The sequence below is a fragment of the Galendromus occidentalis genome, unplaced genomic scaffold (genome assembly GCF_000255335.2).
Source record: "Galendromus occidentalis unplaced genomic scaffold, Mocc_1.1 scf7180000077530, whole genome shotgun sequence".
Taxonomy (NCBI): Eukaryota; Metazoa; Arthropoda; class Arachnida; order Mesostigmata; family Phytoseiidae; genus Galendromus; species Galendromus occidentalis.
Genome location: NW_003805518.1, coordinates 1,888,377 through 1,915,675, shown reverse-complemented (window position 1 = coordinate 1,915,675; position 27,299 = coordinate 1,888,377). Strand labels below are relative to the sequence as shown.

At 52.1% G+C, this 27,299-nt stretch overlaps 1 protein-coding gene across 1 annotated transcript; it reads right to left on the bottom strand.

The window, feature by feature from the left end:
• Positions 1 to 75: 75 nt before the first annotated feature.
• Su(Tpl) (Suppressor of Triplolethal) lies at positions 76 to 25,848 on the bottom strand. The gene is given in 10 exon segments (XM_029112876.1): positions 76 to 222; positions 383 to 607; positions 709 to 1,105; positions 1,208 to 1,447; positions 1,587 to 2,137; positions 6,950 to 6,997; positions 19,616 to 19,623; positions 19,821 to 19,841; positions 22,152 to 22,177; positions 25,694 to 25,848. Coding segments are annotated over 10 exon segments (1,818 nt in total).
• Positions 25,849 to 27,299: the final 1,451 nt, after the last annotated feature.

The window sequence follows — 27,299 nt, the reverse complement described above, 5'->3', positions numbered from 1 at the left end:
TCGACCGACCGGGCGGCCGTCCGGTCGGGGTGCGGGCGAATGGGTTAGCGATTCCGGTGTCCTTTGGATTTATCGCTATGAGCGGAGACGGTCGTACTCGGCCACCAATTGCTTGATGTACGATAGTTTCTCATGAAGAAGATTGAAGTTCTTCCTCGCATTCTGATACTCCGGATCGTCTTTGCTCTTCCGGTAATGATCCATGATTTCGGCCGCGATACGCTGAAAAAATTAGGAAAAACCAACGTCAGTACATCCCACCATGGAATGGGACTCGGATATTTAGAGTGCTCGGTCTCCTCACGGCTCTCCGAGAGGAGGCCGGAGACCCACAGCACGAACACGTTGGTTCGCTAAGAGGCGACGAAAAAATAATTCTCACCCTGAACGGTTCCGATCCGTATTCGCTACTCCTCAAATCCATTTCAAGCTTGGTGAACTTCCGCGAGTAGCTCTGTAGCACCTCATGAAGCGCTTTGTAACGGGGATACTCAGCTCTGAAATCGTCTTTGTACCGATATCTCTGCTCTGTGCTGGTGATCTCAACGTACCGCCCGAGGTACTCGGGAACGTCGCTACTCGGTGAGCTCCCGGTCGACTTGCAGTCCTGCAAAGGTGAGAAGAAATAATTAGGGATGGGCTTTGCTCAGCATCTGCAATAATAATTAGCGTAAGGGCTAACAATCGGCTCCAGGGTCTTGAGCTTACCTGGGAGCTGGGAGAACCGCACAACTCCGGACTTGACTGGCAAAAACTCGATCCTGTCGAACCCATCGTCTGCCAAGTTGCACTCCGAGCTGGAGCGATCGGCGAGGGAGACTTCTTCTGACAGGCACTGTACAAGGAAACTCGTGGTCGTTTCGACTCTGGCTGAGCTTCGAAAGATGATTCTGGGGGTGACGTCCTCTTCAGGTTCTGATCTCGGTTATTGGGCGTGGTCGCATCTTCGGAATGACTTGAAGGCGAGTTATTCGAGTGAACTCCGGAATCAGACGACACGACCGACGACGGGTTCGACGGAGTGAGGGGTCCTGATAGCGCGGGAGAAACTCGTAACGCTGTCGTGTGGTGTTTCGGCTCCTCGCGGTCCAGATTGGCACGGTTCCTGAGGGGGAAAAGGACGAACATGAAGTCATGAAATTAGCCTGAATGAAGAATCCAGGCCATGGCGGCATCGCGGCTTGGGCTATGTCAAAGAATAACTTACTTTTTGACAAGATATCTCTCATCGGTAGTGTAGAAAGGCCATTCGTCCTCATGAACGTCTTGCCAGCCAGATCGATTCAAGTGGTACGTATTGTCCTTGAGCGTGGTATTATGTGACAGCAGAGCTGACGTGCCCTTCTTCTCTGAGTCTTTGACGCCTTCCTTGTTCATGCGAGCAAGGATTTCGGGTTTCTTGTGCGGTCGAATAGCCAGCATATGGATCAGTCGGTCCCGATAGGTTCTGGAAAGGAGGGAGGAAATCCCGGTGATTACCCTATCGATCGATCGTTCATCGACAACACTTTGCTTCGATATCGCGAGTCGCGAGTGAGATGGGAAACATTCATCTGAGTACCCGGAGCCCAGGTTGGGGAACTTACCTCTTCATGATGTCGCTGCTGGAACGAGCTTTAATGCCCTGAGCGGGACTCGAGTTCTTCACGTTGTTCGCAAGAGGAAGAGTTGGCATCGAACTTGCGTGGACGCGATCGTCGAGTCGCTCCTGTCTGACGGGTGGCTCCACCCGCTCATTGCCCCTGGAGACTGTTGAACTTCTGCTGGGAGCGAACGGAGGCGAGCTGGGAGCGGGGTTCGAGGACGGCAGGGAGCTTGCCGGTCTCTTTAGCTTCACTTTACGTCCGACTGCAGACTTATCGCTACCGGTGATCTTTATCACCTTGGCACAGTTCTTCTTGCTTTCCTGTTCGGCTGTTGCCATTCGCGCTCGAGTGATTTCGTAGGATTCCTCGTTGGCACATATCTGCATTTTGTACTGAAGCGCTCCGAGGTTATCGAGCTCGGTCTGACGACTTCCAGCCTGTCTGATGCAATCGAACGAGCCTTGCTGCAGGGACGCATCTTTGTCAAGCGAAGAACAGTTGAATCCGAAGCTCCGGGTCGAGTCCTGCCGTAGGTTAGGGATGTGTATCGTCTGCGGAAAAGAAAACCAATGTCAGCCAACGAACAAACAAACAATTAACAACAGCCCAGCGAAAAACGACTCGAGGAAAACAAACGAACAAATAATAGAATTAGCACGAAAAAATTATTCCTCTCAACACCTTCCTCCGAAGTCGAAACTCCCCTGGTGCCCGAGAGGTTCTGGCGGCCCCCTGGGGAAGCCAGAGCGATTCGCGTCGTTCATATCCGCTGTTAATAGTCCGGATGGAATTTTAGGACACCGAATTCCACCCCTCCCTTTCGCTCAACAAACAGCGCTGCCGGCTCGAAGGGTGCAAACGAAATGTGAGCCGACAACGGTGTGTCTTCCAGGAACCGTTCGCGATTCTCAAGAGCTTAACGCTCGAAGGGAAAAGAAATTCGCGAAGCGTCCGTAAGAGTCAGTCGGTTAGACCCATCGAACCGTCAGTAACCGCCTTTATTCAGCTTGCAGAAATTTTACCACGTCTCTGGCGCAGAACTAGAGTCACTTTTACTCGAACCCACCGCCCTGCTAGAAGCAACCACCATCGCATCTATTTGTGTAGCCGCTTTTACTACTTCTACCAAAGTTATGTCGACCGACCACCTTCCGTCTTCGGCGAGAGCTTCACTAAGTCCCATCGAAATCTCGTGGGCTCTGATCGAATCCGAGCCCGAGATCGATCCATGCCGCAATCGGAGAAGACTTGTTCCGAATACCCGATTGTCACCGCCCTGGAAGTTGCTCCAAAACCTGCGTGACCCGCAGTGAAGGCTTTCTCGAGCAGGAAAATTCGACGAGAGCAGCCAACTGAAGAAAATTATCCATATGGGTGAATTTTGTACGAGCCCCAACCCCATAAAGCAGTGGTCTGGACACCATAGATTTTCAGGTACTCGACGAGCTTGCGGAAGATTCGAACGAATCGCGCAAAGGCCGCATTGGCCTCGTCTCCAGGTTGCGCTCGGGGCTCTGAATTGGGGCGCCGATTTTGAGGAATTCCATAGAAGTCGAGCTTTTTTGGCGGTCCCTCCGTTGGCAAACCTCGAAGACTCGGCCAATCTGCTCCCCTTGATCGCCCTTCCGCTCTTGGAATACAACATCCACTCGCGGAGCGAGTGAAAAATTCGCCGCTACATCCGCGAAGTCATGGCCCGCTCGTCGTTTCCAGCGACGTTGTTCCATTTGCTGGAAATTCCCCGCCGTCAGAAACACACGGACGGAGCGGCTCGAGTAGCTTCGGAAGCCCAGAAAATGACTGAACGAAATTCGAAGTTGTGGACGAAGTCAGGAAGGAACTTGAAGCACGCCACCGGAGAGACCTCGACGTTACGTCATAGTGGTCGAACGCCGCCGCCGCCATGATCACCATCGTCAGCAACAACGACATCGGTTCTTCCGGGCGGCCGGACTGACTGACTGACTGACTGTATGACTGGCACTTCGTTAATTTTCCGTCGGTTTGTTCCGTCGTCAGTGCGTCGCTCTATCAGTTAGTCAGCCACCGAAAGGAGCAGCTAAGCTGTTTGGTCGATGGGTAGGAATTCATCTGTGCCGCGACGCAATGGGAAGCGTTGCGCCCGTATCCCCACTCGTTGCCGAACCGTCGTGGACTGAAACCGCGCCCTCGACCGCTCCAAGCCCCTCGATCGACGGTTGTGCCAAACGCACCACGGACATCCTGTGGTTCCAAGAATTTTCCGATTATATCACCAGTGCCCTCCTCAACGATCGGGGAGAAATTCGAGATTGATGCCAATAATCGGGGAGACTCCTGGTGAATGCCAGGATAATGTGCTTGTTATCATCGGGACCGACCCCAAGCTCCGACGAACGATACAATATGACCGATATGATTCAATCGAAGCTCGGCCTGAGGAGGCGCACAGAAACTCTTGAGGAAAAAACACTCCTCGGAATCGTTGGAGAAACGACTCGTGAACATGATGGATTCTAGCTGCTCATGGATTTCAAGGAGGCATTCTTTTTCAATGTCGCCTCCGATGTTGTTTCAGACGCTTCGGCTTGCTCAGCTGCGCCACGGTCGATTTCCTGCTCCGTCTCAGTGGAAGCCGGCAGAAAATTCACTGGAATTCCTCTGACATTCATGCCGACATGTTCATAATAATCAGCGTTTTGACGAATGTCCTGAAAGAGTGGAGACCTCGACCGAAAAGTCGACACGGGAATCGAGAATTATCGCAATTCGTGGTGTCGACGCTTATCGCGAGCGGTAGCACTCGGCGGCGATGATCAGATTGCCTCCTTGCACTTCCAAACGAAATCGCGAAGATATACAGTGGCTCAGTCCGTCCGTCCGGGTGCCAATGCGGCTGTCGCCTACTTTAAAAAAAATATTTTCCCTCTTCTTCTCCGATTAAATTTAACAAAACGATAGCTACGGATCCCCGAGCGATCCACGCGACGACCAACTCCCTCTCCACCGGCGCTCAGTCTAACCCAGTTTTAGCTATGAAGCCGTCTAAAGAGATGTCAAGGCCCTTCTACATCTACAACGGACGTTCGCTCGCTTGCTCGCCCGCTTGCCGACTGACTGGCTGGCTGATTTGCCGCGTTTGCATCTGGAGGTAGCGTGATGACATCTACCACAATCATCGAATGTTAACTTCTTTTTCGATGAAAACAGCAGTCGCGAATTTCCGATAGGCCATGAGTCCCGGCCAGACGCACTCGCAAGTTCAAGGTCGACGGCAATCACGCTCGGGGCTCGGATCCGCTGCTTCTTTTCCTATAGGGAAAGCACCCCGAAGCTCGACGTCATTCACGGCTAGGAGACGCCACCGATGCGAAGACGCCAATCTCGGCGGGCGGCGAACTCACTCAGAGTTCATGAGCAGGAAACTCGAGACCGACTCGGTTCCGACCTCAACCCGATCGACACGCGGCCGTCAGAGCGCCTGCGCAGAAGGTTCTCATCATATATCAATGACTCGTCTAGTTTGGGCTTGAGCGATTGGGACGGACAAGTGAACGAAGACCGAATGAGTCTAACTGCCTACTTGCCGGTCTGACTGACCTCCCGCCGCCGCGACTGCTCGCTCATGAAGCGCCGAGGGCCAACATTCTACTCTCCATCTTCTCCTCCGGCAATTTGAATTTGGCAACGCGCGAACAGAATTTCCCAATCGATTCTCGTCGAATTTTCGGGAGAGGCATCGGCCGTTATGCTTCTCGAAATCGCGTTGATACTCGCTCCGTCGTAAATCGACCGACTCTTGAAAATCACACTCGCTCTCTCCTTGGAGTGAGTCGCGATCATTCTCGCGCTGTCGGGGCTGGCCGTAGATGATATAACCGGATGGAATCCATCAAATAATGAGCAATTTATAGATAAGGATCAAATTTGACGTAGGTACATATGTCACCCGCGTTTTCCTTCCCGTGTGTGCGTAAGCTCTTATCAACCTTGCGGGAGGTCAGATGAATTTGCGAACCATGAGCAAAAATTCGCCGCGCTCTGAAGAAAAGCTACGGGAGCCACTCTCAGTTATCTTTGGGGCACGGTAGATAACTTCCTTTCAGCCGGTTCAGTGTCACCGGCTCAGCCACACAGCAAGCCGCCGCCGCCACCACCACCGAGCGAACGACCGGGAGAGCCGCCGACGAAGCAGTCACCGACAAGCGTAGATAATACCGGTTATGCTCCTTGCGAAAAGATCTGCTGTTGACATGTTCGCGAGGCAGGAGTTGCCAGATAAAACGATCGGTCTCAGGATTGAGGATAAGCAATCGAAACCATCCTAGATGTTTCTGTCGAGCGATTCACGTACGAACGCAAGCACCCAAGTTTCGCGGCCGCGCCGGTCGAAACGGATTCATTAATGAATCCTGTTTTTCTGAATGGTTTTCGTTCTGATTCGGCGGCGTCCATTGTCATCCGCGAGTTGAAAGTAGACTCATACGGCGTCCGAAGTTGTTGAAGTAATATTTCGTCATGAGCATCACAGCACGGTGCATTTTTGGCCGAGAAATGGTCGGAGCGAACGCTTGCGAAAACCGAATCGAACAAAATCATCGTCGAAACAACCAGTCAGTCAGTCATTCGGCCGCTCGCCCGTTCGTTCGCTTGCCTGCTAGTCAACCAGTCGACGAACCAAAGAACCAACGAGCCGGGGTTGCCCAACCAGCTGCACTTCTACCGCTCCCGCAAGACCCACCCGTAGAGAGTCAGAGCCCAATCCGCATTGCACGGGAGCGCTTAAGTCAGAAAAGACGGAATTTTTCACGAAACCTTATCGTCATCGAACGCGATGAAATCCACGGCTTTCGGATCCCGAGTGAAGCGTCCGCTGATTTTTTGTCAATCGCGACCTGAGAAGATCGGCGAACAGACCCGGCGCCGGCGTTCCACCGATTCGAATGCCTGTTCAGACGACTCCTAATCGGTCGTTGCGTCGTTCCTGAACGGGTGGCATGCAAGTAAGAGTAGAAAATCCTAATACTTCGATAACGGGTTCCATGTCACAGAAGATCGAGGAAGATTTCTTAATTGCACGGCTCGTCTAATTTGTTTTCAAGACCGGAAAGACATCAAGCAGCGCCGCAGTCTTCAGTTCCTGGTGCTCACACCACCAGTCGCGAGGTACGCTGCCATTGACAGTGCCATTCATTCGGCGCGGCGGTCAATCATTCGTCGGAAAATCCTTTGCAGTCCGCTAACTCCACCAATAAGCGGCGAATAACGAAATTGCAGACGGTCTACATTCATGAGCCCGATCGGGGTACCGAGTAAGCGGAACGAACGCGAGTGTTACCGAAGAAATATTAAACGAGAACCAGCTGGTACAGGAAAATACTCACCCCAGTGTTCCCATCGAAGGTAATGCTTGCTGTCCGGACAGTCGTATTCTGAGGAAGAAAAAGAGAAAAACGTTAGAGATCATCCTTGAGAGGGTAGAAAAAAAGTTACCTACGGGAAAGCTCTCCAGGATTTTTTTTTGCCCAAAATGGGATCGACGGATTCAGCTGTGATGCTCGAGATGGGTTCCTGGGTTGAGAAAGGGAACTCTCCGAAACCGCAACTTCAGGTGCTTCGAATGCAGCAGAGGTATACGAGAAACTTTAAGTGCGGAGACGACCGGGCGGCAGATAATGGCTCAAGGTCAGATGTCCACTTTCAGAGTAATTTGCACGTCAGAAGCAGCGTGTAAAGACCATGTGAAGTCTTCTGGTTGGTTGGTTCCTTCCTCGGCTGCTCGCTTCGTTCGCATGACTTCCTATCCGAAGATTTCGCGGATATGAGAAAACCACGGCAGAATATGACGATGACGATCGCAGCATCGATTTTAAATGGGTGCTGGGATTAACCAGATACAACTGATGCTCAGGGAAAGCGGTCTCCCATAAGCATATCCCTCCAGCGTGTGGGTAGTACCTAGTCGGTCTCGAGTGGCTACTGCCTACATACATAGGTCAAATGGTTGCAGCCCGATTACGCGATTTCCGGGGTACAGGTGTTGTGCCGCGTGCCCTCGGTGCGCTCTATTCCATGACCACCTCACGTGGATCAGACTTATCATCAGTATCATCAACGCCCAGAAGCCACCCGGATTCATCGAACGAGCAGTATTCCAATACATTCCCGTGTAGCGTCACGTCAAAAAAATGAAAGGAGCCCGAGTCAAAAATCCCATGCCCGACCGCCCAGGAGAATCAAGCGAAGGGGAGTCGCGATAGTCTATTCCGAAACATCGGCATAGAGAGAAATCTTCCAGCAGGAATGGGACAGGAGGAAAAACCCCACCGAATATTAGAGATGATTGTTCAAAGAGAAGTCCGACGTATGCGGACGCGCTTGAAGACACGATGGTAACCGACTTGGATGGCTGTCATGACATCTCAGCGGTTGTTTTCCAGCAACAAAAAAAGATATGCTCCAGAAATCTTTATCCTGAAAACTCCATCAGATAGATAAAGACGGATAAATGGTTTGCATTCATTCGTTTACGGAAGGGAACGGTAATTTCGTCTCTCCAATTTGACATCGTCTTCATGAGTCATTGCGGATTTTCCAGGCAATCTCGAAGCTTGTCCGCGATCGAAGCGCCAGCGAAGCCCTTAAACTGCCGCTGTTCTGACTGACGGCACCAGCGATGCCGCTCCTGCTGCCCAAGCTAGAACAGAGTTGAGCAATGCCTCCAATTCCGAAAATAGATATATCTCCTGAGAAAGCTTTTGTTTCCGAACCGATTGAAGCTACCGCCGCTACTGCCGAAGAAATGGAAGCGCCCCGAATTTGACCGAGGTTATTATGTTACTACATTGTGAAGTGCGCGCAATTTATCAGAACCGAATGATCGCTGGGACGTTCCAGGCGATCGCTATCCGGAACCCAATGGACCCCATAACCGATCGGATTCCTCGAATCACACTCCGACGGAACGCGGGGGCCGTGAGCTTATCGTTCGAGGGCAGCTCAAGCTTAGGGTACCCTATGAACCGTCGGATGATCCGAACAGCAGGGATATGGAGCGAATTAAATGTTGGATTCGCAGTCCGTCGACGATCGATCGACTTGTCAGCGAGTGCGATCCAAGATGGCGGTCCGGCGAGTGAATGAGTGAACGCGCGCTGCCATTGCCTCCGCCGCGGCGGCAGCAGCGGCAGCTCAAGCGACTTCCGCGAAAATCGTTTGAACGCTATTCCGGCGCCTGGCCATGGGTTATGCAATGCAAGTAGCTGCAGTGAGTGAACGAATCAGCCAAGCGGGCAGGCAAGCGGACGGAGAAACTAGGCAAGCAAGGCGACCAACGGTGTTTCGGCTCCACCACAAGCCAGATCGTCGGTGATGGCAACCGCGGCATCGACTTGGCGCGCGGCTGAAGTTCTCCGAAAAACCGAAAATGATAAGCAGCCAATAGACGAGATAATGGGATATTCTTCACGCTTGCAACACAGATCCGAGCGAATGGACTCCACTGGCGGATCGATCGATACGCAGACGGTAAACTCGGTTTGTTCACTGTCCAATCCGAATCCCGTTGACGTCTCGACAATTCGGAGAACACAATTGCGCTGAGAATACAGCTCAGAAGACGGACAGTCTGTCCGATGCCGCTTGCCGTTCCGAAGCGCGGGATCTACCGAATTTTCAAGCCTAGGTAGATTGCGTAACGCCCAAAAAGCCGGTCACTGAGCTGTGCTGATGTAATGTGCAGCACGCAACCACAGATTCACGGTGACGGAATCAGAAATTCCGTGACAAAGCGATGATCTCCAGTTCATCGCTCGACGCATCACACGAACTGCGGAGCTCATTTGAAAACGATATGAGTAATCAGACTCTGAGGGCGGGAGAGCCTTCAGGGAAGTTCTTGTGATCGTTGTTCCGCTCGATATACTTTGTGTTTTGAAGAACGAAAAAAATCCTCGAAGCAGAAATCGATCCGAATAGAAAAACAGAATTTACGGTGGTGATCGATAGAAACTTTGGTAGAGGTCGCAAATCTACAGAGTCGATCGGGTTTCCGAGCGCGAACTATCCGATCAGGGATGCGCCATCGATCACGGAAACACCCTATCAAGCAATCGGATGCTCCAGCGACAGGGACACCGAGTGAGGTTTGAAGCCTAAAAACACGGATCCGACCTTCGTCGTGAAGGTCGTCAAGGTAGATGAATACAGGAACTGCACTTCCATTCATCTCGTTGCTTCCGTGGAGACAGTGAGGTCGAATGAAGTCTGAACTTGACGAGTAAACTAGAAAATCATGCTAGGAATCGGGGAAGACCCACCGAGTTAATTCAGGAATCAATCTCCGCTTCCGAAGCTGAGGTTTCTGCTCCGTACAGAAAAATATTTTCAGAAGGAACCGCAATCGGCACTCGACCCAAATCAATGGGTGTCGCAATTCAAATTTCGATTCTCGCGACCGCAGAATCCGAGCACCTCACGGTTTCGAACGCATCCCCATGGCCGACGACAATCATTAAGGAATGTACCGTCAGCTGTTCGATGGTTCGCTCTACTACTGGTGCTGCCGTCGACGCTGCTCTTGGTGACGTAGACGCTGACGCCGCCGCCGTCGTCGTCGCCGCCGCTTAAGGCCGTTATATCGGGAATGCTTTCTGTGTTGTTCGGTGAGCTTCCGTTCGCTGCATCTAATTTGTGAAGCCACATATTCCGTCTCACTGGAACCACTCGTGCCGTATTAATGGAGCGAACCACCGCGAAGTTATTTTCACCCAAGATCGCGGCAGTCCCTTGAGCCTGTGACTCGTTCACGAAGCTCGTCATTCAAACGAACGATCCCGATGCTCGCCCTCGTCCGCAGTCTCGGCCCGACCGAGCGCCGTTCCGAGACGGACTCAACGATTTAGATACGACCGAGCGCCCCGAAGTCCGAGCCCATGAAGCCGGGCAGCCCAAACGCTCTCGGCACAAGAAATGACGTGTCTGCGGAAGCAACTCGCGACGGTACATTCCCGGTCCGAGAGCGGAATACCGCTAGCGGTTTTGCGTACATCAAGCGGCTTGCTCAAAGGCGACGAGATTATTCCCTTTGAAGAAGGAGCTATTTCGATGCAAACCGCTCGTGGATCCTGATAGGAAAAAGAGACCTAATGATGGCCACGCACTCGAGATCAGCAAGCTCGAGATATTGAAAACAGGTTTTTCTCTCTTTGTGTCCAATCGGCCTCGTGTACCCAGCATATTTCAGAGTCGTAAACCGACGAGCCGTCCCAAGCGTAGGATCTCCGATCGGAGAAAACTCGAAACAATCGGAGACCTTCCTCCTCTAAGCTTTAAGCACTACTCGGATCGTGTCCCGCACAGAAGTTTGCGCTCCAAGTTCACCTAAAGAGGAGCGTCTGTTCGAAGCGTGAGCGTCCGATCCAACTGAATCTTTCCGTGCTCTCCACCGATCCGGCTACCCTATGACCCGAGACATTAATCGTCGCCATTGTTCTCCGCTCATCGTTCTCGTCATTAGGAACGAGCAGCTCGAATTCAGCGGATCCAGAATCCATATAGACAGGTCCCGATATTTTCGGAGAACCGAGCTCACTCGAAGCTCTCCACCGAAGACTCTGCGCAAACATTAAGAGCAATCGACTCGAAGCGATATTCTTCGGAATTCTGAGCCGTAACCATTTCGAGCTAGCTGGGGATTCGAACTTTTCGGCCCGGGATCGACGGGGGCATTTCCGTCCCCGAGCGACGGTCAGGAACGAAGATCGAGAGCAGCAATAATGGCTTCGCTGCAAATCCAGCTCACCAGCTACACCGCCGGTACTGAGTTCAGCCATCGAATGGTCAGACTGACAGCGTCGTGACGTGAGACTTCGACACACGAACGACCGCCACATCAAATAACATCGTCTTCATGTTCGCTGGCTCCATCGATCAATGGTCTCGCCCGCTTGCTGCGTCGTCGTCGCCCGAAAAGCCTCGTCGGCTACGCGGCGACTGGGTGAAGTCAGAACGGCATACCGAATAACGGGTGGCAGCCGCGGAGCTGGCGACGACTAAAATCGTTCCCAAGCCCGCCGTAGTCGAAAGTCGTAACCTGTAGACAGCCGAGACAATCTGTTCTGGTGCTCGAACTCTGAGCCGCTCCTTGAGCGAATATATATCGGCGGATTGGGCCCGTATACCCCGGAGCCGTTGTCCGCGAGGTTGTTCTACGGACGCTCGCGGCGGCGGCGAATTTCGAGAGAGCTAGGGGAACTCTCCCCTCAAGCTTGAGGTCTCTGAGCGACGGTGACTGCCACGAGACGACGACGGCAGCGGCGGCAGCATCATACGTCATACGAAAGAGTAAAACACACGATGGCAGCCGTGTTACTGCGGCTGCTCGCGGTGCCGTCGTCGCGGACGATGCTGGCGGCTGCCGCATCACAACGTGCGGATTGGACGCGGATACGGCCGCGACGACTTAGAATACAGCCCAGCGACAGTTATCTCGTGGTTGAACGATCGACGTCGAGGCCGTCCGCCAAACCGCCGAGAGAATGCTGCGGATATCCGCCGCAGAACTCTCGACAGCTAGCGAGACGACGACAACTACCAGTAAACTACTCCGAACGTCTAGATTCGGGCAATTCCAAGAAATGGGTATTCGTTGGATAAATTCGAAAAGTTCCGCTCCTTGATTCTTCGTCTCGCCGTCGGATTTACATCTCGTAGATCATCGATGGCTTGCATAGCGAACGGGGTTTTTCCTCAAAGCGCCCCCCCCCTCTTTCTCTCATTATGGAGTTTCGACCTTCGGGCTCGAGCAACACCCAGCGGATGGACGGACCGACTAACTGAGTGAACTCGTTCCGGCAAATGCCACTGGGTCGGTCGTACTCGTCGTCGCCGTGAAGCTGTGAACCAGATCCATGACAATAGCATTATTTGTAGTTGATGTGTGTCGTGCAATCCGGTTCGATGCTATCTAGTGGCGGTAATGATGACCCAGTGATTGACGGACTGAAAAACCGTTGCGAAATTCGCCCAGTTCTGATCCCGTTCCAGTGCGCGTGTCGACAAGCGAGAAAGCGACCGGCCGAGTGAACAAGTGAACGAGTCATCAATCCATTCCTTCGTCCGTCAGTCGGTCCATACAGCCCAGTCACTGAGTGAGTGAGTGACGAGGAGTCAATCGGTAGCCGAAATAGTAGTCCGCCGTCAGAAGTTCGGAGCCCGACTCGCGGCACCGTCGAGAAAAAGGAATGGACGCATGGTTGCATGGGGGAGTTCGTTCCACTGCAACTTGGACCACTTGGCGAGCAGCGGCCACTTGGCGTCCTTGAAAACACCTCGAGGTCGCGTCAGCCCGGTTACGACGTTCGTTCGTTCATTTTGAAGTTGCCAGAAACCCGATTCAAAGTCAAGCAAGGAGTGAGCGAGCAAGCTACCGACCGGTGACCACCTACAGAAAAGCACGGGGAAGGTATCTTTCTACAAGTTGACTCCTCGAGCCCCGGCGCGCTCGACCACGCCCCATTGCCAATCGAAGTTTCTACAACATATCCACCCGGAGAAAGGACAGAAAAACGGGAAGAATCACCGACGTGAAACAACCAGACACCTAAATGATAATAATGAATCTCGTTCTCGCTCCCGAGTACAGTATCGATACAGATCTGCTTGTTCAAGGTTCCGGATTCGAGCTCATATTCGCCCCGGCTCTCGAGAGGTCGGCAGCGATGCTGCCGGGATCCGGGTGTCGTGAGAGAGGTAGAAGAGGTTGACAAATTCAAACAATCGAGTTTACGGATGCCGACTAATCAAAGAGCGAGAGGACGTAGCTTCGGATGCTGCTAAATCGGAATGACTGAGATTAAGCTAAGCATCGACCACGAATTTCTGGGAATCCGTGAATTCCGTAAGCTCCGTGAGCTTGAATGTTTTGCGATCCGACCGAGCGATCTGATGAAGAAAGCCTCAAGGTCGGGATAAGCAGCAATCGCGACTAAAACCGATGCCAGTCTACTGCAATCCTTTCTCAAGCATTTAAATTAAAATAATCTTCAGAGCGGTCAGCTGTTCTCCGATTCCTCGACGCTCCAACGGGAGTCGATCGTGCGCGGGAAGAGCCTCGATTTCCGATTCCGAGTGAGCAGATTTGCGCGTGTCGAATGACTGCTCAAGATCTACTGCGCACATACTTGTTATCGATGCCGCGCCGCCACTGCGCCGTAAATATGTTGCTCGCGCGACCTCACGAACATCGGTTCTCTAGCGGACGGAATTTCCTCGGCGCAGCGTTGAAAAAACGTCCTCGGTTCCCTTTTAGCTCGAACCGACACGAGACCTCGCAGGCCCATTCGGTTTTTCGTCTTCGGAACAGACGAGCAAACAATGTTGCAGTCGGAACCGCGGAGTCGAGAGCGATCTAGCAACCCCGTCAGGTTTCGAAGAGCGAATAATAGAAAGCTCGTTCGGAAGCGATCGGACAAGGCCAAGTTTCTCATCGATTCGCATGTTTTCCGCGAGTGATACATCAGAACATCCCACAGTTCTGTTTCCATCAAGAACTTTTCATCAAATTCTGAAAAGTCTTCTGAGAAATAACTTCCGTTCCGAACGATGTTCGAGCAGGAGGGCATGGGGAGCGTTGGCATCGAAATTCGAAGCTTCAGGTCCTCAGTCCAATAATCCACGAATCGATTCGCGGACCTTCCGCTGATAAATAGCTCGCAACGATCGAAGGGTTTCCATGTCGTCGTTATTCGGTCATTGATTGATGGAAGATGCGAAGAGAGCGGAATTCTCCACCGCAGATCGATGAACTTCGCCAGAGTTCACTATGCGGTAGCGAGCCTGGCCCAAGTAATGGATAGATTGATTCGATTACGCGCATGGGATTTGAGATCGTTGCCGCTCGTCTCAATCGATGACCTCCCGCAGTTCGTAGCGGAAACGGAGTTTCCAGTTGTCTACCGCAGACATTGAGCGCCAGAGCTGTTGTCTAGTAACATATGGGCTTTCAAGTGGAATCATCTGATCGTTCGTCCACTCTTTCGTTTGTCGGTCCGTTCTTGGCGATGGTGTTGGTGGCCATCTATCCACAGGCGGAGGCTGACTCTCTTGCTCGTTCAGACAGACCTGCAAGTCAGCTGCGCGAACGAGGGAAGCGAGCGAGTAACCATCCGTTCGAACGCTCGCCCGCTCACCGGTCAGTTTTTCAGTCAGTCTGTACTACGGCTGTCCGTTACGCTGTAGATCCGCTCGATCGGCCGACGTAGCTCTCGGCGATCGATGTCGATTTCAAGTCACCGAACCTAATTCAAATATCGAATTGTGCGCTGGGAACAGATCGTTCGCCACTCAATCGCTAGTCTGGGGACTAGAATCCGCGGAAAGAGCAATGATGAAGACAACGACGACGGAGTCATAAACGGCAAATTATAGCATCGCGTCCGAAAACTCTTTAGTCCGTCTGAGCTGTTGAACCGCACAGTCGATGATTCGGGAAAGATAGAAATCCATCGGACATGCAAGTCCACGCGGGATACAAAGAGAAACGTGAACACATCGCTTCGCCAGAGGAGTCGGCAGCGTTTGAAAGGCTCGATCGGATCGACGATTCCAGTCACGGTGGAAATGGCAAAGAAATGAAATTAGATATATTATGAATAAAATAATAGAAAACTCCCTCGTCACGAGACTTGCGGCGATCTGAACCAGTTGTTTGACAGCCAATTGGCGAAGCCACTCGCCCGAGCTGCTCTCTGACTGCTCGACGCTCGGTCGACAGTGATTACTCGCTCGCTTGCTTGCTTTCTTTTCCAGGCCACGTGCGCGCCGGTGTATTTGGAGTTCCGCAATCGCTCCGAGCACAGAAGGGTGCCGAAGAACATATATGGCAAGGCTATTATAAAATCGAGAAAGGGGTGGGAATCAAAATTTTCGGCCGGCCAATAGCATCGGCTTGCCACAGAAAGTTGAACTACGCGTATCGCGTCGGCCGAGAAGTTTCTCGACGGAAATAGCTCCCGCCAGCGAGCCAGACAGTCAACAAGCGAGCAGCAGTTCGCGGAGGCATCGTCAGTGTTAGGGCAATTCCGCTGTAAGGCCACCGACCGACACCCGCACCACCGACAGCACCTTGGGCAGGCAGAGGGACACCAAGATCTCGCGGAAGTCTTTGTCCACTCGGAGATTCCGGCACCCAATCGAACGAATTTTCCTCTCCTAACACCAGAGCCGTCGATCACCTAAGCGTCCGTAGATCGATCCGAGGAAACCGAAATTAGACACCGAGTATTGTGTTTCCGCGAGCTGAGCGATCCAATCGTCAGATGATGCCGATGAAATCGATCGTATTCGAGTTGATAGTGTCAAAGCTGAGCCATACGATACGCTCGTTCTCAAAGAAGAGTACGAGAAATTCGAAATTCGAGGTCTGTCTCGAGATCGTCGTTTCCGCCGTCTCCTACGATTGTCAAAAGATGATGGAAGTCAAACAAACAAATATGTCGCACGGTGTGATCACCTGTCATCTCCAGGTCTGTCACAGGATACAAAATGTCTCCTGGGCGTTCGCTGAGCGACGGCGAAGGACGGAAGGGTATCCCTGATTTCGCGGCAGTTCGAATTCTCTTAGCACCACACAAAATCGATCTCGTTCTGAGAAAATAAGCCTTCCGTAAGGGCGTTGCCTCCGTCCGGCTCGAGAATGACAAGCGTTCAATCTCGATTCCTTTTGGAGCGGCAATATGCCTGCCCTGACCGACCATCGGCGGTACTGCCACCAACTCGCTTGTTGACGGCCTGCTCCGAAGGCTCCAGAGTTACTCCGGACCGCGGCACGCAAACGTCGAGCGAGGCCACGCTGGCTTCCGCTAAAATCGGACCGAGATAGATACGGGAATTTCCCCGATTCGAGAGCCCTGCCGTACGCGGAAAAAAAAAACAGCGAACGATCTCTTAAGCAGCATTGATCTCGATGATTTCCCCTCGGCGAGAAATCGAGGGTTGTTGACCTCTCTCTGTTTTGAGTGTTTTCCATGCTGGTCTGAAGCATCAATAAGAATGAGGTCTCTACGGCGATATGACGTAATTTTCCCTGACGGAGTACGTCTCGGCTCGCGGAGAACGGAGGAATTCCCGAGCGCCTACACCTCCTCGATGACGAGCTCGCCCAGCGGGAGACCGCGGCAGTTTCCACTCGAGTATTCTCTCAGCGGCCGTTCGAGAGCGTACGGATCGACTCGACCTAATTTGAAAGCGGGTTGGCGGACGACTTCGATGCGTTCTGTTTATGTTTTTCCGGTGCCTCGAAGACACCGAAGACGAGAGGGGGAGAAAAGCTCCGATACCCTCTGTTACCCACTGTGGCTAAGGACGAGAACAATATCCTGACCGTGGGTGGCAACAAAGGCTACGGCCCCGTCTGTTTTTCCTGCATTACGCAAAAGTGGGAACGATCGATTCTTCTTAAAACAAAGCTATCAAATCTAGTCTTCGGACGCGGTAGGCAGTTGACTTCTCGAAAAGTCTCGGGCTCGTCTGCGATAGCTTCGTTTATCGGTCCCAAAGCGACGATCGCCCCACGTCGACAACGCCGATGAGGAACGGAAACGGCTCTCGAGTGAGCCCCTCTTCGGAATCGCCCGTTGAACGATGCGCACAATCTGGATGCCGAGAGGTAGTCTCAGGTGGCTGTACTGCACGGATGGTGAAATTCCAGACGGCATCAGCTGACAGAGCCGAAGGTAGGCGAGCGATGAGATAGATATGCCGCTATCTCTTCTGGTGCTGCATATTTTACGAGCCATAACCTCGCCGCAACCCTCGTTGTTAGTGCCGCCGTGGTTGTTGTTGAGCTGGTTTCGATGGTCGTTGTTGTTAACAATATCAACGGCGACGTTCATCTTGGCAAGGCCGTCCGTGAATGAAATAGTGAAAGGAAAACTATCAAAGTCCATCCGGGACGTCTCGCCGAAAAAAAACGTCAAACCGCTCCGTACGCGTAGTCGGTCTGGTGAGCAGTCGTTTCGATCGATCAATATGTGGAGCGCTCCGATGAATCCGCGATGGAATGTACTGGCCGAGAGCGTAATTGAAAAACGAGAGGAAACAATGCGGGATGGTGAAGTCACGCAGACCCGCAGGCGGTTGCACGCGCCGTCGGAGAGACACTCGAAGAAACAAACAAAAAACAGTTGGGGACCCCTCCGCCCACGCATCGCCGCTCGGTCAGCCTATGGTTCGGTCGGCCGGTCGGTCCCATGGAGATGAATTAGTCGCTCATCGATGACTGACATCCAAGCACCGTTCCTCGTCAGCTCACTCCTGCGGCGTGCCAGCCACGTAGAATGGCGAACGTGACTCGAGCGTATACGCGTCGCACGCGACGACTCGTTCATTCGTTGAAACCGTATCAAAACAATTAGCAAACACTAAGGCCAGAAACATCGTCGATCCGGTCTGCGGTCGGCACTCACAATGTTGGAAGCCGGCCCAACGAGATTTTCGAAATCGACCGGAACCTCAAAGAACGTCGTGAACGACGCTGTTTCTTGGCGCAGCGACGTTATGATCGACACCGTCCGCCGCACGGTCGTCGCCAGTGAAGTTGCTCCAGGAGCGACGAAAGCCGGCGGAAGAGACCCAATGAACTATACGCTGGCGTTGCGATAGAGAACGATTGTCCACGTCCAGCTGACCGCGCAGTTACGAAGTAACGATCGACATTCGTCCGAGAAGACTGTTCGCGTTTTCTTCGACCGGAGAATAGGAGTCCAAACTCGAGCAGGAGCAAACCTCCATCCTTGGGCAGAAGAAGAAGCTCCCGTTGCCTTCGAGCGCGGACACGTTTGTCCATCACAACGATTTGGGTAGAATTCCACTTCGAAACGAGGACAGCCGATTAATTCGAAAGTAATTAGCTCGTTCCGATGTATCATACCCCGCTTCGTTTTTCTGTCAACCGCATTCAGAGCGATCACGTCGCGCTATTAGAAACCCCGACTCCCGATGAAACAAGCGAGTGAACACCTCCGAAGGGAACAACTGAGTCACAGAACTTGTTCCTCATTCCGCGAACGCAGGAGCAAGGTCAGACGGCGTTTCTGCACTGGAATTTCTGCACGCTTGGAAAAAGGGGTTTCTGTTACCTCCCTCAGACCTTGGAGGTCACAGTGACCGCGTTTTTCCGCTTTCCGAGGTCCATTCGTACGCCTCGCATCAAGCGCAAGAGCGCTGCGATGTCGCGCAGCGGAATCGCGTCCGGTCGGACTGGGTCGATACCCCGTGTCCCCACGACCCCGGACAAATTAGGCGACGAGAGTCTCTGGAAGAAGATCCAAGACCTCGGTTCTCGGAATGTATCTACGAGAATGTAAGACTGATGAGCTCCGGGAAGGAACGTGGAGGAGTTTCTGAGCCGTGAGCAGGAAGGTAGCGAGCGGGACCCGGCCAGAAGCGGGAGCGAGCCACCGAATGAGCCAAGACGACGTACGCCAGAAAATCGTTAGGAAAAGAGAGAAAAAGTACTTCCTACCAGTGCTCGGTGATATCACAATATCAAATCATCAGTTTCCTTTGAGGCGCGATCTCATCGATCTTGACACACTCTCGGATGACTCTTGACCAACGCTCCGTTCAACGGGGCCCAGAGTCGGACTGGAGGTCAGCTTCCCGTTCACCTTCCGCCTTAGTTTCTCGTCTAATTCCGCCGAAATTACCCCCACAATCGTCTCAGGGCTACAGGGCCCGCCGTTACTGAGTCTCACGCAAGCTCGAGTTTCCCCAGAGATTTCGAGAGGGGATCCCTCGCAGAGTTCGCAGTGATATTCCGACGGGATAAATAAGTGCATTCCGATCGCATTGCTGCCAAGTGAGAGTCAACGGTCGATGATGCCTTTGGTGGCCTTACAATTTGGCGGCGCCGCCGCTCGAAGTTACGGTGCTAATGGCATGCCCCGGCAGGCAGGCAGGCCGACCGCCCGCCCGCCAGTCGGTCGTCGGTCAGTTCATCTGCCGGTCAGTCGGTTAAACCCGAAGATTCACTCGGAAGTAAACAATACTCTCTTCTCTTTGAAGCGCTTTCAGCGGCTCGGGGCAGCGGAACTCCCGCGGCACGACGAACGAACGAACGATCGACTTTGTCTGTCTCTGTGAGATACAAGGTCACATGAGTTGCAAATCGATAAGCCGTATTCATGTGCAGATAGGAGGCTGCAGCGAAAAGAACACCCTCCGCCGAGGCTCAATATTGAGCTATGCTCGGGCTCTTTAAGGGTGGCTCGTTGACTCGCGGCCGGAATTGATTGTCAAACCGTCAGATGACGTCGACGACGACGTGTAATTCGTGAATATTTATATCCTGCACAGCGACTTCCTCATGCGAACGCAGTCTTTCTGACGAATGGATGTTTTGCTCCCCGAAGAACACGCCGCGCTTGAATGTGGGACGATCAGCAGCGGCCGCATAATCGTCTCCGTACTCCGTCCCCGAGAATTAATTTTCCCTCTCGGCGGCTGCGGCATGAAGGAATAGACTATAGAAGACACTGAGTAGAGTGACTCCGTTTCGACTATCCGCCCATCCACTATCCTCGCGCATGGAATATTTTTTTTTCGCAACTCCGTTGTTATCGTCCGCCACTCGCTACTCCTACTGGAACATCTTCGCCGAAGGCCCAAGGTCGGACCATTCCAACTCGGGTTCCCGGTTCCTTTCCGGTTCGTCACAATGATTCTCGTTTCCATCCCCTCGTCCGACTCTTCGGAAATTCCAGCAAAACAAGCCGCGGAAGCATTTGATTTGTCGACTGGCTCGCCGAGAGTCGCGCCGGCAGCGGCGGCAACAGTGAACGACGTGTTTCGCCGCTTGGAATAGAATCGGCTGTAGCCCACATCCGTCTGTCTCTAGGGCATGACAGAAAATGTCGTCTGCACTTTTGGAAGACGTTCGTCGGTGGTGCTGTCAACAAACACCGAGAACGGTCTACCTTGAACCTGCCGTAATCTCCGCATCGAATTCGAACAATCGAGAAAGTCCGGCGCTTCGAGCCGAGTTTGTTCCAAATCATGCAAGCGCGATTTGCCAGAAACTTCACACCCTCGCAACGGGAGCTCCGACCTTCCCCCATTACTCCCTTTTCCCCGCCTCTGGTTCGTGGAAGAACGCCATGATGGATGCGCTTCTGAGGGAATGAAGGATCTCCTCAAGGGTTTCCCTGGGAGGATCAACGTCCCGATTTAGTGCGCGACAAATCCCGATCGCTTGTCTTAATCACGGTAGTAATGCGCCTCGAGTCGTCGAAGGTGAACGACATTGGCTGTTTTTTTTAGGATATCCGTCTTCCCTCTTTTTTTTTCTCTCCTGAAAATTATCCCGCGATCAAGCGGAGTGACCTTGCGAACGAGTAGCGTTCAGAACGAGCGCAGCGTAAAAACATGCTAGTGATAGTATTCAAGTTCATCCCGAACAGCGCAACTTGAACTCCTACTACGAGCAGGGCTGCGGCCGCTCTAGGTACTTCTACTGTTCGTATCGCCATGAGAGAAATAGCTCCGCGGCCAGGGGGTCGAGACCGGGAGTTCGGGGTTTTTCCACAGGTTTTCAGCGAATCCGTAGCTTTTTTTCTCTTACGCTACTCCAGCTGTTGTTTGTAGCCGCTGCAGCAGCCAACGCCGCCGCCGCTGTCGAAACCGCGGCGGTACTTGAAGTATTTCTCAAACAAGTCTGTCTGCGACGGAGCCAGCGATGCCGCTGCTGCCGCCACGGCGGCTGCCGTTGACCGACAACGCCGGTTTGCGTGCGTGCGTGCGAGTGTCGCAATGAACGGAAGAATTGTTGATGACCGGTCGGTGCGGCGTTCGGGCTGTATGCCCGACGCTGCACCCCGAAAGCGAATTCGTAAACGAGCTTTGATTTGTTCATCGAAAATCGAATTTCAAGTCCATCTCTTCGACGCCGTCTCATCGCCACCCGAAAGAACGTTACCAGGACTCGGGGTAGCACTTGCTTTCCAGCATATGAGCTCATTCCGATACAAGCTCGTTCCAGCTGTCCGCTCGGCTCCGAATCTTCTGCCGATCCATCGGGAGGTACAGTGAGGGTTCCGTTTCGAGTTTATATAATAATTATAATAATAGTAACAATAATGGCAGCCACGAGCATCGCCCTACTGAAGCAACTAATCGCTTGAAATGAGCTGACTCGCTTCTTTCTCCGGCGCCTATCTTTCTCGATACTTTTCGATGACTTCGAATACAGCCCCCAGACCGTGATCATGAACACCGCTCCCGCAGCGGCAGCAAAACACACAGATTCTCATAGATGCCGACCATGGGCGCTGGGGCTCGGACGGACAAAGCGGATAATTTTACGTCAGCCTTGGGACAAAAATAAAAACTGACCAAATTCCGCAAGTTCGAAGGCTGGAGTCACTCGACTGTCGATTATTATTTGACTAAGCAGCTCTCTCTTAGGTCTGCTCAATCATGAATAAATCCATCGATCGGTCGTCGATCATCTAGAGCTTGAGCTATCACCTCCCTCGAGTTTTTCGAGCAGTGGAATACGATACTCCGTGTCGTGGCTCCTGGCCGAACTTGATCAATGTAATTGCATGATTCCGCTGATTTCATCGGTGGGGGCGATGAGATGGACTCTCTGGTTCGAGAGCCAGTCGTCCTGCTTCGTCCCGCACCCTATCCAATCAGATCGGATCAAGCTTGAAGTAGAGACAGGTACCGAGCGCATTGCTCTCTAGGTCTTTATACGTGGGGCTGGCTGCTGGGGAACGTTTGCGCGGACCGGGGGGTCGTCCCGAAGACGGCGACTCAGAATTCGCCTCCATAGTCAGCCAGCGCACCCAATCGTACTCGGTTCGCATCATCAACAGCGTAACAACCGAATCTTAACCTCGGTTCCCACAAAGAATTGGTCCCCATCGATTTTTGACTGCGCCGATCGAACAAAGGCAATCGTCGCCGTTCCACGTACTGGCTCGTTCAGTGAACAAAAATTCCAATTCTGAGGGCAGATTGCCGTTGAGCAGCGAGCAGCATTTCATTGACGGTGCCACGGTGGTGCCGCGCACGAGAAGAAGCCGTACCGATGACACAAATTTCTTGCGGGACGCTTCCGGCTGACATTGCAGGGAGATTATTGAACGTACTTCTCAAACCGCAGTATGGAAAAGGAAACGTCGTATTCGCAGCGGTCACCATTCATTCACACGTGGGCTCGCGTTTGCTCGCTTCCCGAGAATCGAAGAAGCCAATTGAAGCATGCGGAAAAGCATTCCGGGAGACCACTGGTTTCCGCCACCGATATTCGCGCCCGAGGTAGTGAGTACACGATGGTTATGATCTGTCACGGAACTCCTATAGCCTGCCTCGAACAATTAATCGAGAAGAGCACAGGGCGGAGGATGCGCAGATTTATTCGGACGGATAAAAGAGAACTCCGACGACGAAGTAGTTGTAGTAAGTGAGCGCAGAGATCTGAACATGGCTGGAATATTTTCCGTCGAACTACATGTTAATGCCCGTGGCGTCTTTTTCGAATCGCCACATGTTCCGACTAGTTTGCCTGGCAAGGTCAACGATAGACTTGATCTCGATCGACATGGAATGGCGAGGAGCCGCGCGATAAAATCCACCAACATGTCCCAATGGAAAAACTGCAACCTGTCCAAACGATGACAGCGAACAGACATTGTAGCATTTCGTAATGATGATTTGATTCTCCTGATTTTCTCTGCCCTCCGACGGCAACGTAACCGTCTCGATGCTCCTGCTACCTCTAATTCGAATGCTTTGACAGCTGGCTGGGATAACTCTGAACTTAGTTCCGCTAGGTCCTGCTCACGTTCGGAAGACCGTGCAATATCGGATACCAAGCTCTGCGCTCGCGGGAATAAGAGTACGTCACATATGGTTGCTCTATAAATCTAATGACGCGAACAATGGGACACATGTAGGTGAGAAAAAATTACGGGAGCCGCAATCGCTGATCGAAGTTCCAGGTGTTTTCCTCCATGAAACACTTACTCAGAATCATTATAATCTCAGTGAACAAGGTCCAAGAAGGTGATTCTTTTCCATTTCTCCCTCAGACTTGCAACCTCGTTGTACCATGCTTCAGTGTGCCGGGGGAGCGGAGGCGAGGAAGCGATCTCGACTTTCCAACGCTCCAAAAAGAAATATGCAAGGGCGAGGAGGTAACGTATCATTTGACTGATAGAGGAAGCTTGGCCAAACACGAGAACGACGTCTCGTCGTAAGTTTGCTGGTGTTACCGAATAACACGCACAGCTTTCTCTCGGTAACACGAATCAAGCTGCTGGATCAGCTGTATGCTGGGGAGCATTCGAGCATCGACGACCGAGAGTCTTATCGGTACATTCATGTAGAGAAGAGCTGCTGGTGCATCCAACAGAGCTGACCTTCTTCATAGGATCCATCGTATTTCGATGGAATGAAGGAGCTCAAAATGAATTTCCATGATTATCTACCATCATCGCCATCTACTCATGGCATAGAGGGACAGATGATTGAGTCCCGGAACTTCGTTTCCACCAAAGTTTCCGTCGAATAATTCCTCGTGGAACTGTCAGCCTCATCATAGCGCAGTGTACACCGAGGAGTAACTTATCTTCGATGAGATTCGATTGGGGAGTTCTCCGAAACGCTTCATGTGCTCATCGTCGATTCATTCAAAGAAAAATAGAGAGCAATAATCGTTGATTGGCTTCTCAAGAAGCAGCGATATGTGACCGACTTAGAGGAACCGAAAATCTTGAGGATCTGCTCAGTCTTCCTCTCTCCTTGGCTACGATTGACTGTTACTAGCGAACTGGTCGGCCGGCCGGCTGGCTGACTGGCTAAGTACCTGGTTGGTTGACTACGGTATCTCCTTGCTGAGAGATAGAAACACAACCACCATCACCGCCAACACCAGGTAGCACGGGGTCGCCGGCAGAAGCCAACTAGCAAGCTTTTTTTGGTCTCTCGGACACAGACTCTCACACGAAAGACACAAACCGTGGAATTTTGTCGAACGAAAGACCGATTTCAACTCACAAAGCTGGAGCTCTCTCTTTCTGTTCGGGCGACCCTTCATCGTTCTTGAATCTGATCGCCCGGACGGAACGGAGTTCGAACACAGACAACTGACTCGAGGGTTGCGATCGGGTCGCAGAAAAGGGTTGCGATCGGTCGGACCGTCTTAGAGAGAATGTAAAAAAAGGAAACTATGATGTTGACGTAGCCGTATAAAGTGCGTACGTGATTCGCCGGCATCGCCTAACACGAAACAACAACGACGACGCCATTCGCGGCAGAGCTTCAGTAATCCACCAAACTGCTTCGAATCTGTCAGAACGCGAATATGCTTGGACATCGTGCAATCGCAACGACGCAACATGTCACTAAGCTAGATTCCTTTCCTCCGAAACTCAGCGAGCGTTCAGGTCGCTTGGAAGCACTGTTCAAAATGCTCGACTGGCATCTGGAACATCAAGGGAGCCGTTCGCACATTCCGATGCAGCGAGCACCGGCGACGCCATATCTCCAAATGATTCAATTTCGACATGAACGAGCATGCCGATCTTGAACTACATCCAGACAATCGATTCCAACTGGTTGAAATTGTCGTACAAAGACAACAACGACGACAGATTCTACTGGTTGTAGGTCTGACTGAAAAACTGACTGACTGGCTGGCTGGCTAGCGTGAAGCTGCGTCAGGGACAGTCTAGAAGGACACTACGATGCTTCCTATAGCATCAAATGGACATCGGAGTAACCGACGTTCACGAGAACGAACTAAGAGATCGATAGAGCTTCGAGTAAGCTGTTTGGGCTCGCAAACACCGACAGAACGCCGGGAGGAAATCATCGCAACTGCTGCGACCGCTCGAGTCGAAGCAACACCTGCGGCTGCTCGATAACCACTTTGTTCGAGCTTGGGGTAGAGACACCAAAACGCCCGAATATACAAAGTGAGTCTTGTCCAGAATCTTGGAATGATCCTCGATTGCCGTCGAAGCGTCTCGAGGCTAGTTATATTAGTCGAATACTTCATAGAAGTTGGGAACATACGAACAACGCAAGGTCCGTAGATCAACAGCTGTTCGGTCCTAAACTAACGGCATGGATTTGAACTTACTTTGAACTTGACGAACTCCTCTACAGCCTGAAGAGCTGAGTCTGTGAGTTTCACAAAAACCAAAGTTTTATCTGAAGATTTTGTGCCCTCTGATGATAATCCATAGCGACAACCTTCCACCAGGGCCGCCATCTTTGCCCGTCTCCACTTTATCCACTGGCAAAGAAGACTACAGTTCTGCTACCGTCGCACGTTCGTCGGATGACGAGCAGCGAGTCACTGTAATGTACTTGAGTTCACTCGAAATCGTCACAGATTTCTCAACACTAGTCTCGCACTGAGCTCGGATACTTTCTCTGAGTATTTCCGGACTCTTCTCAACCGATTTTCACATGGAAATGATTCTGTTCGGTGCAAGCATGCGATGATAACTCTCGTTCGAAGCATACCGGTGGCGCCATCTACACAACGTCGGTCGACCTATCAGCTCTCGCGAACTTCGTAGGGCGAAGAAAACCCCCCTCTCCACAGAACTTCCGAGAACAGGTAGGAGTGCGCTCGGGGTACCTGATTTCGGAATGGGGGTTAAGCACCGCGCGCTGTGCTCGATTACGAACAATTTCTCTCGGCCGAGGAATTTATTGCACCGTTGCTGTCTGGACTTATTCTGACGGGTGCGATCTTAATTGGTGCTCTCTGTGGGGGGCGATGAGATGATGCCGGGGTTCGTGAGCTGAGCTCGGTCCGCGGATAGCTAATCAAAGTTCAATATCGGGACCGGTATTGAACTCAACCGCAAACAGAGTATTAGGAAAATGTAGCGGTAAGTCGTTGCCGCTCCCGAAGAACTTCTGCGAAGGGATCGTCCGCGGTCATCGATTGACAGTAAAATGTCCACATACTCGGAGCTGCATGAAACTGCGAACTCGATTTCGTCGTGATTTTCCGTGTGATCTCGACGGATAGAGGGTCAGATCGCATGAAGATATTGCCCCGATTGATCTGGGATCATACTTCTGTGGGAATACATCACTTCGAATACAAATGACTTTGCTGATATCGACTCATTTGTAGATTTCCTAAATTTCGGACATTTCATATCTATCCAATCCGCAAGAGCGAAGACCAACGATCACATCGACGAGGGATTCGCCTCTTATGAATTTTCCCTGCCGCCGGGCGATGTGGGAAATGCTAAAATGAGAATGCCTTAATCGGATCTATGCTTATTCGAGAGTCGGAAAATGAAAATGTCCGAAATTTAGAAACTCCACTCATTTGGGATGAAGCGCATCGGGCGGCTCTTTTCAGCCTTCGCTTCCGGAAATCAGCTCGCGAGCGCTGATTTTGGACTCCGAAGCCGGACAGTAGAAGAGTCATCGATATCTGATCTTGCACGAGCGCCTCACCGATCGATACGGCGGCAGTAACCTCGCTATCCTTTTTCTGAGCTCTTACTTTCCGACGATTCCTCACGACCGTGGTTCGATTCCAAAATCTTTAGCGAAGACCGACTCGAATTCGACGCAGCTCCAAGGTTCCATGGAATCGTGTCTAAGGTTCTAGTTCTGCCGTAGCAGGAGAAAATAGAAGCTTGTCCAGCGGAGTGGGTACGATATATATAACGGGAATCAGAGTCTCCC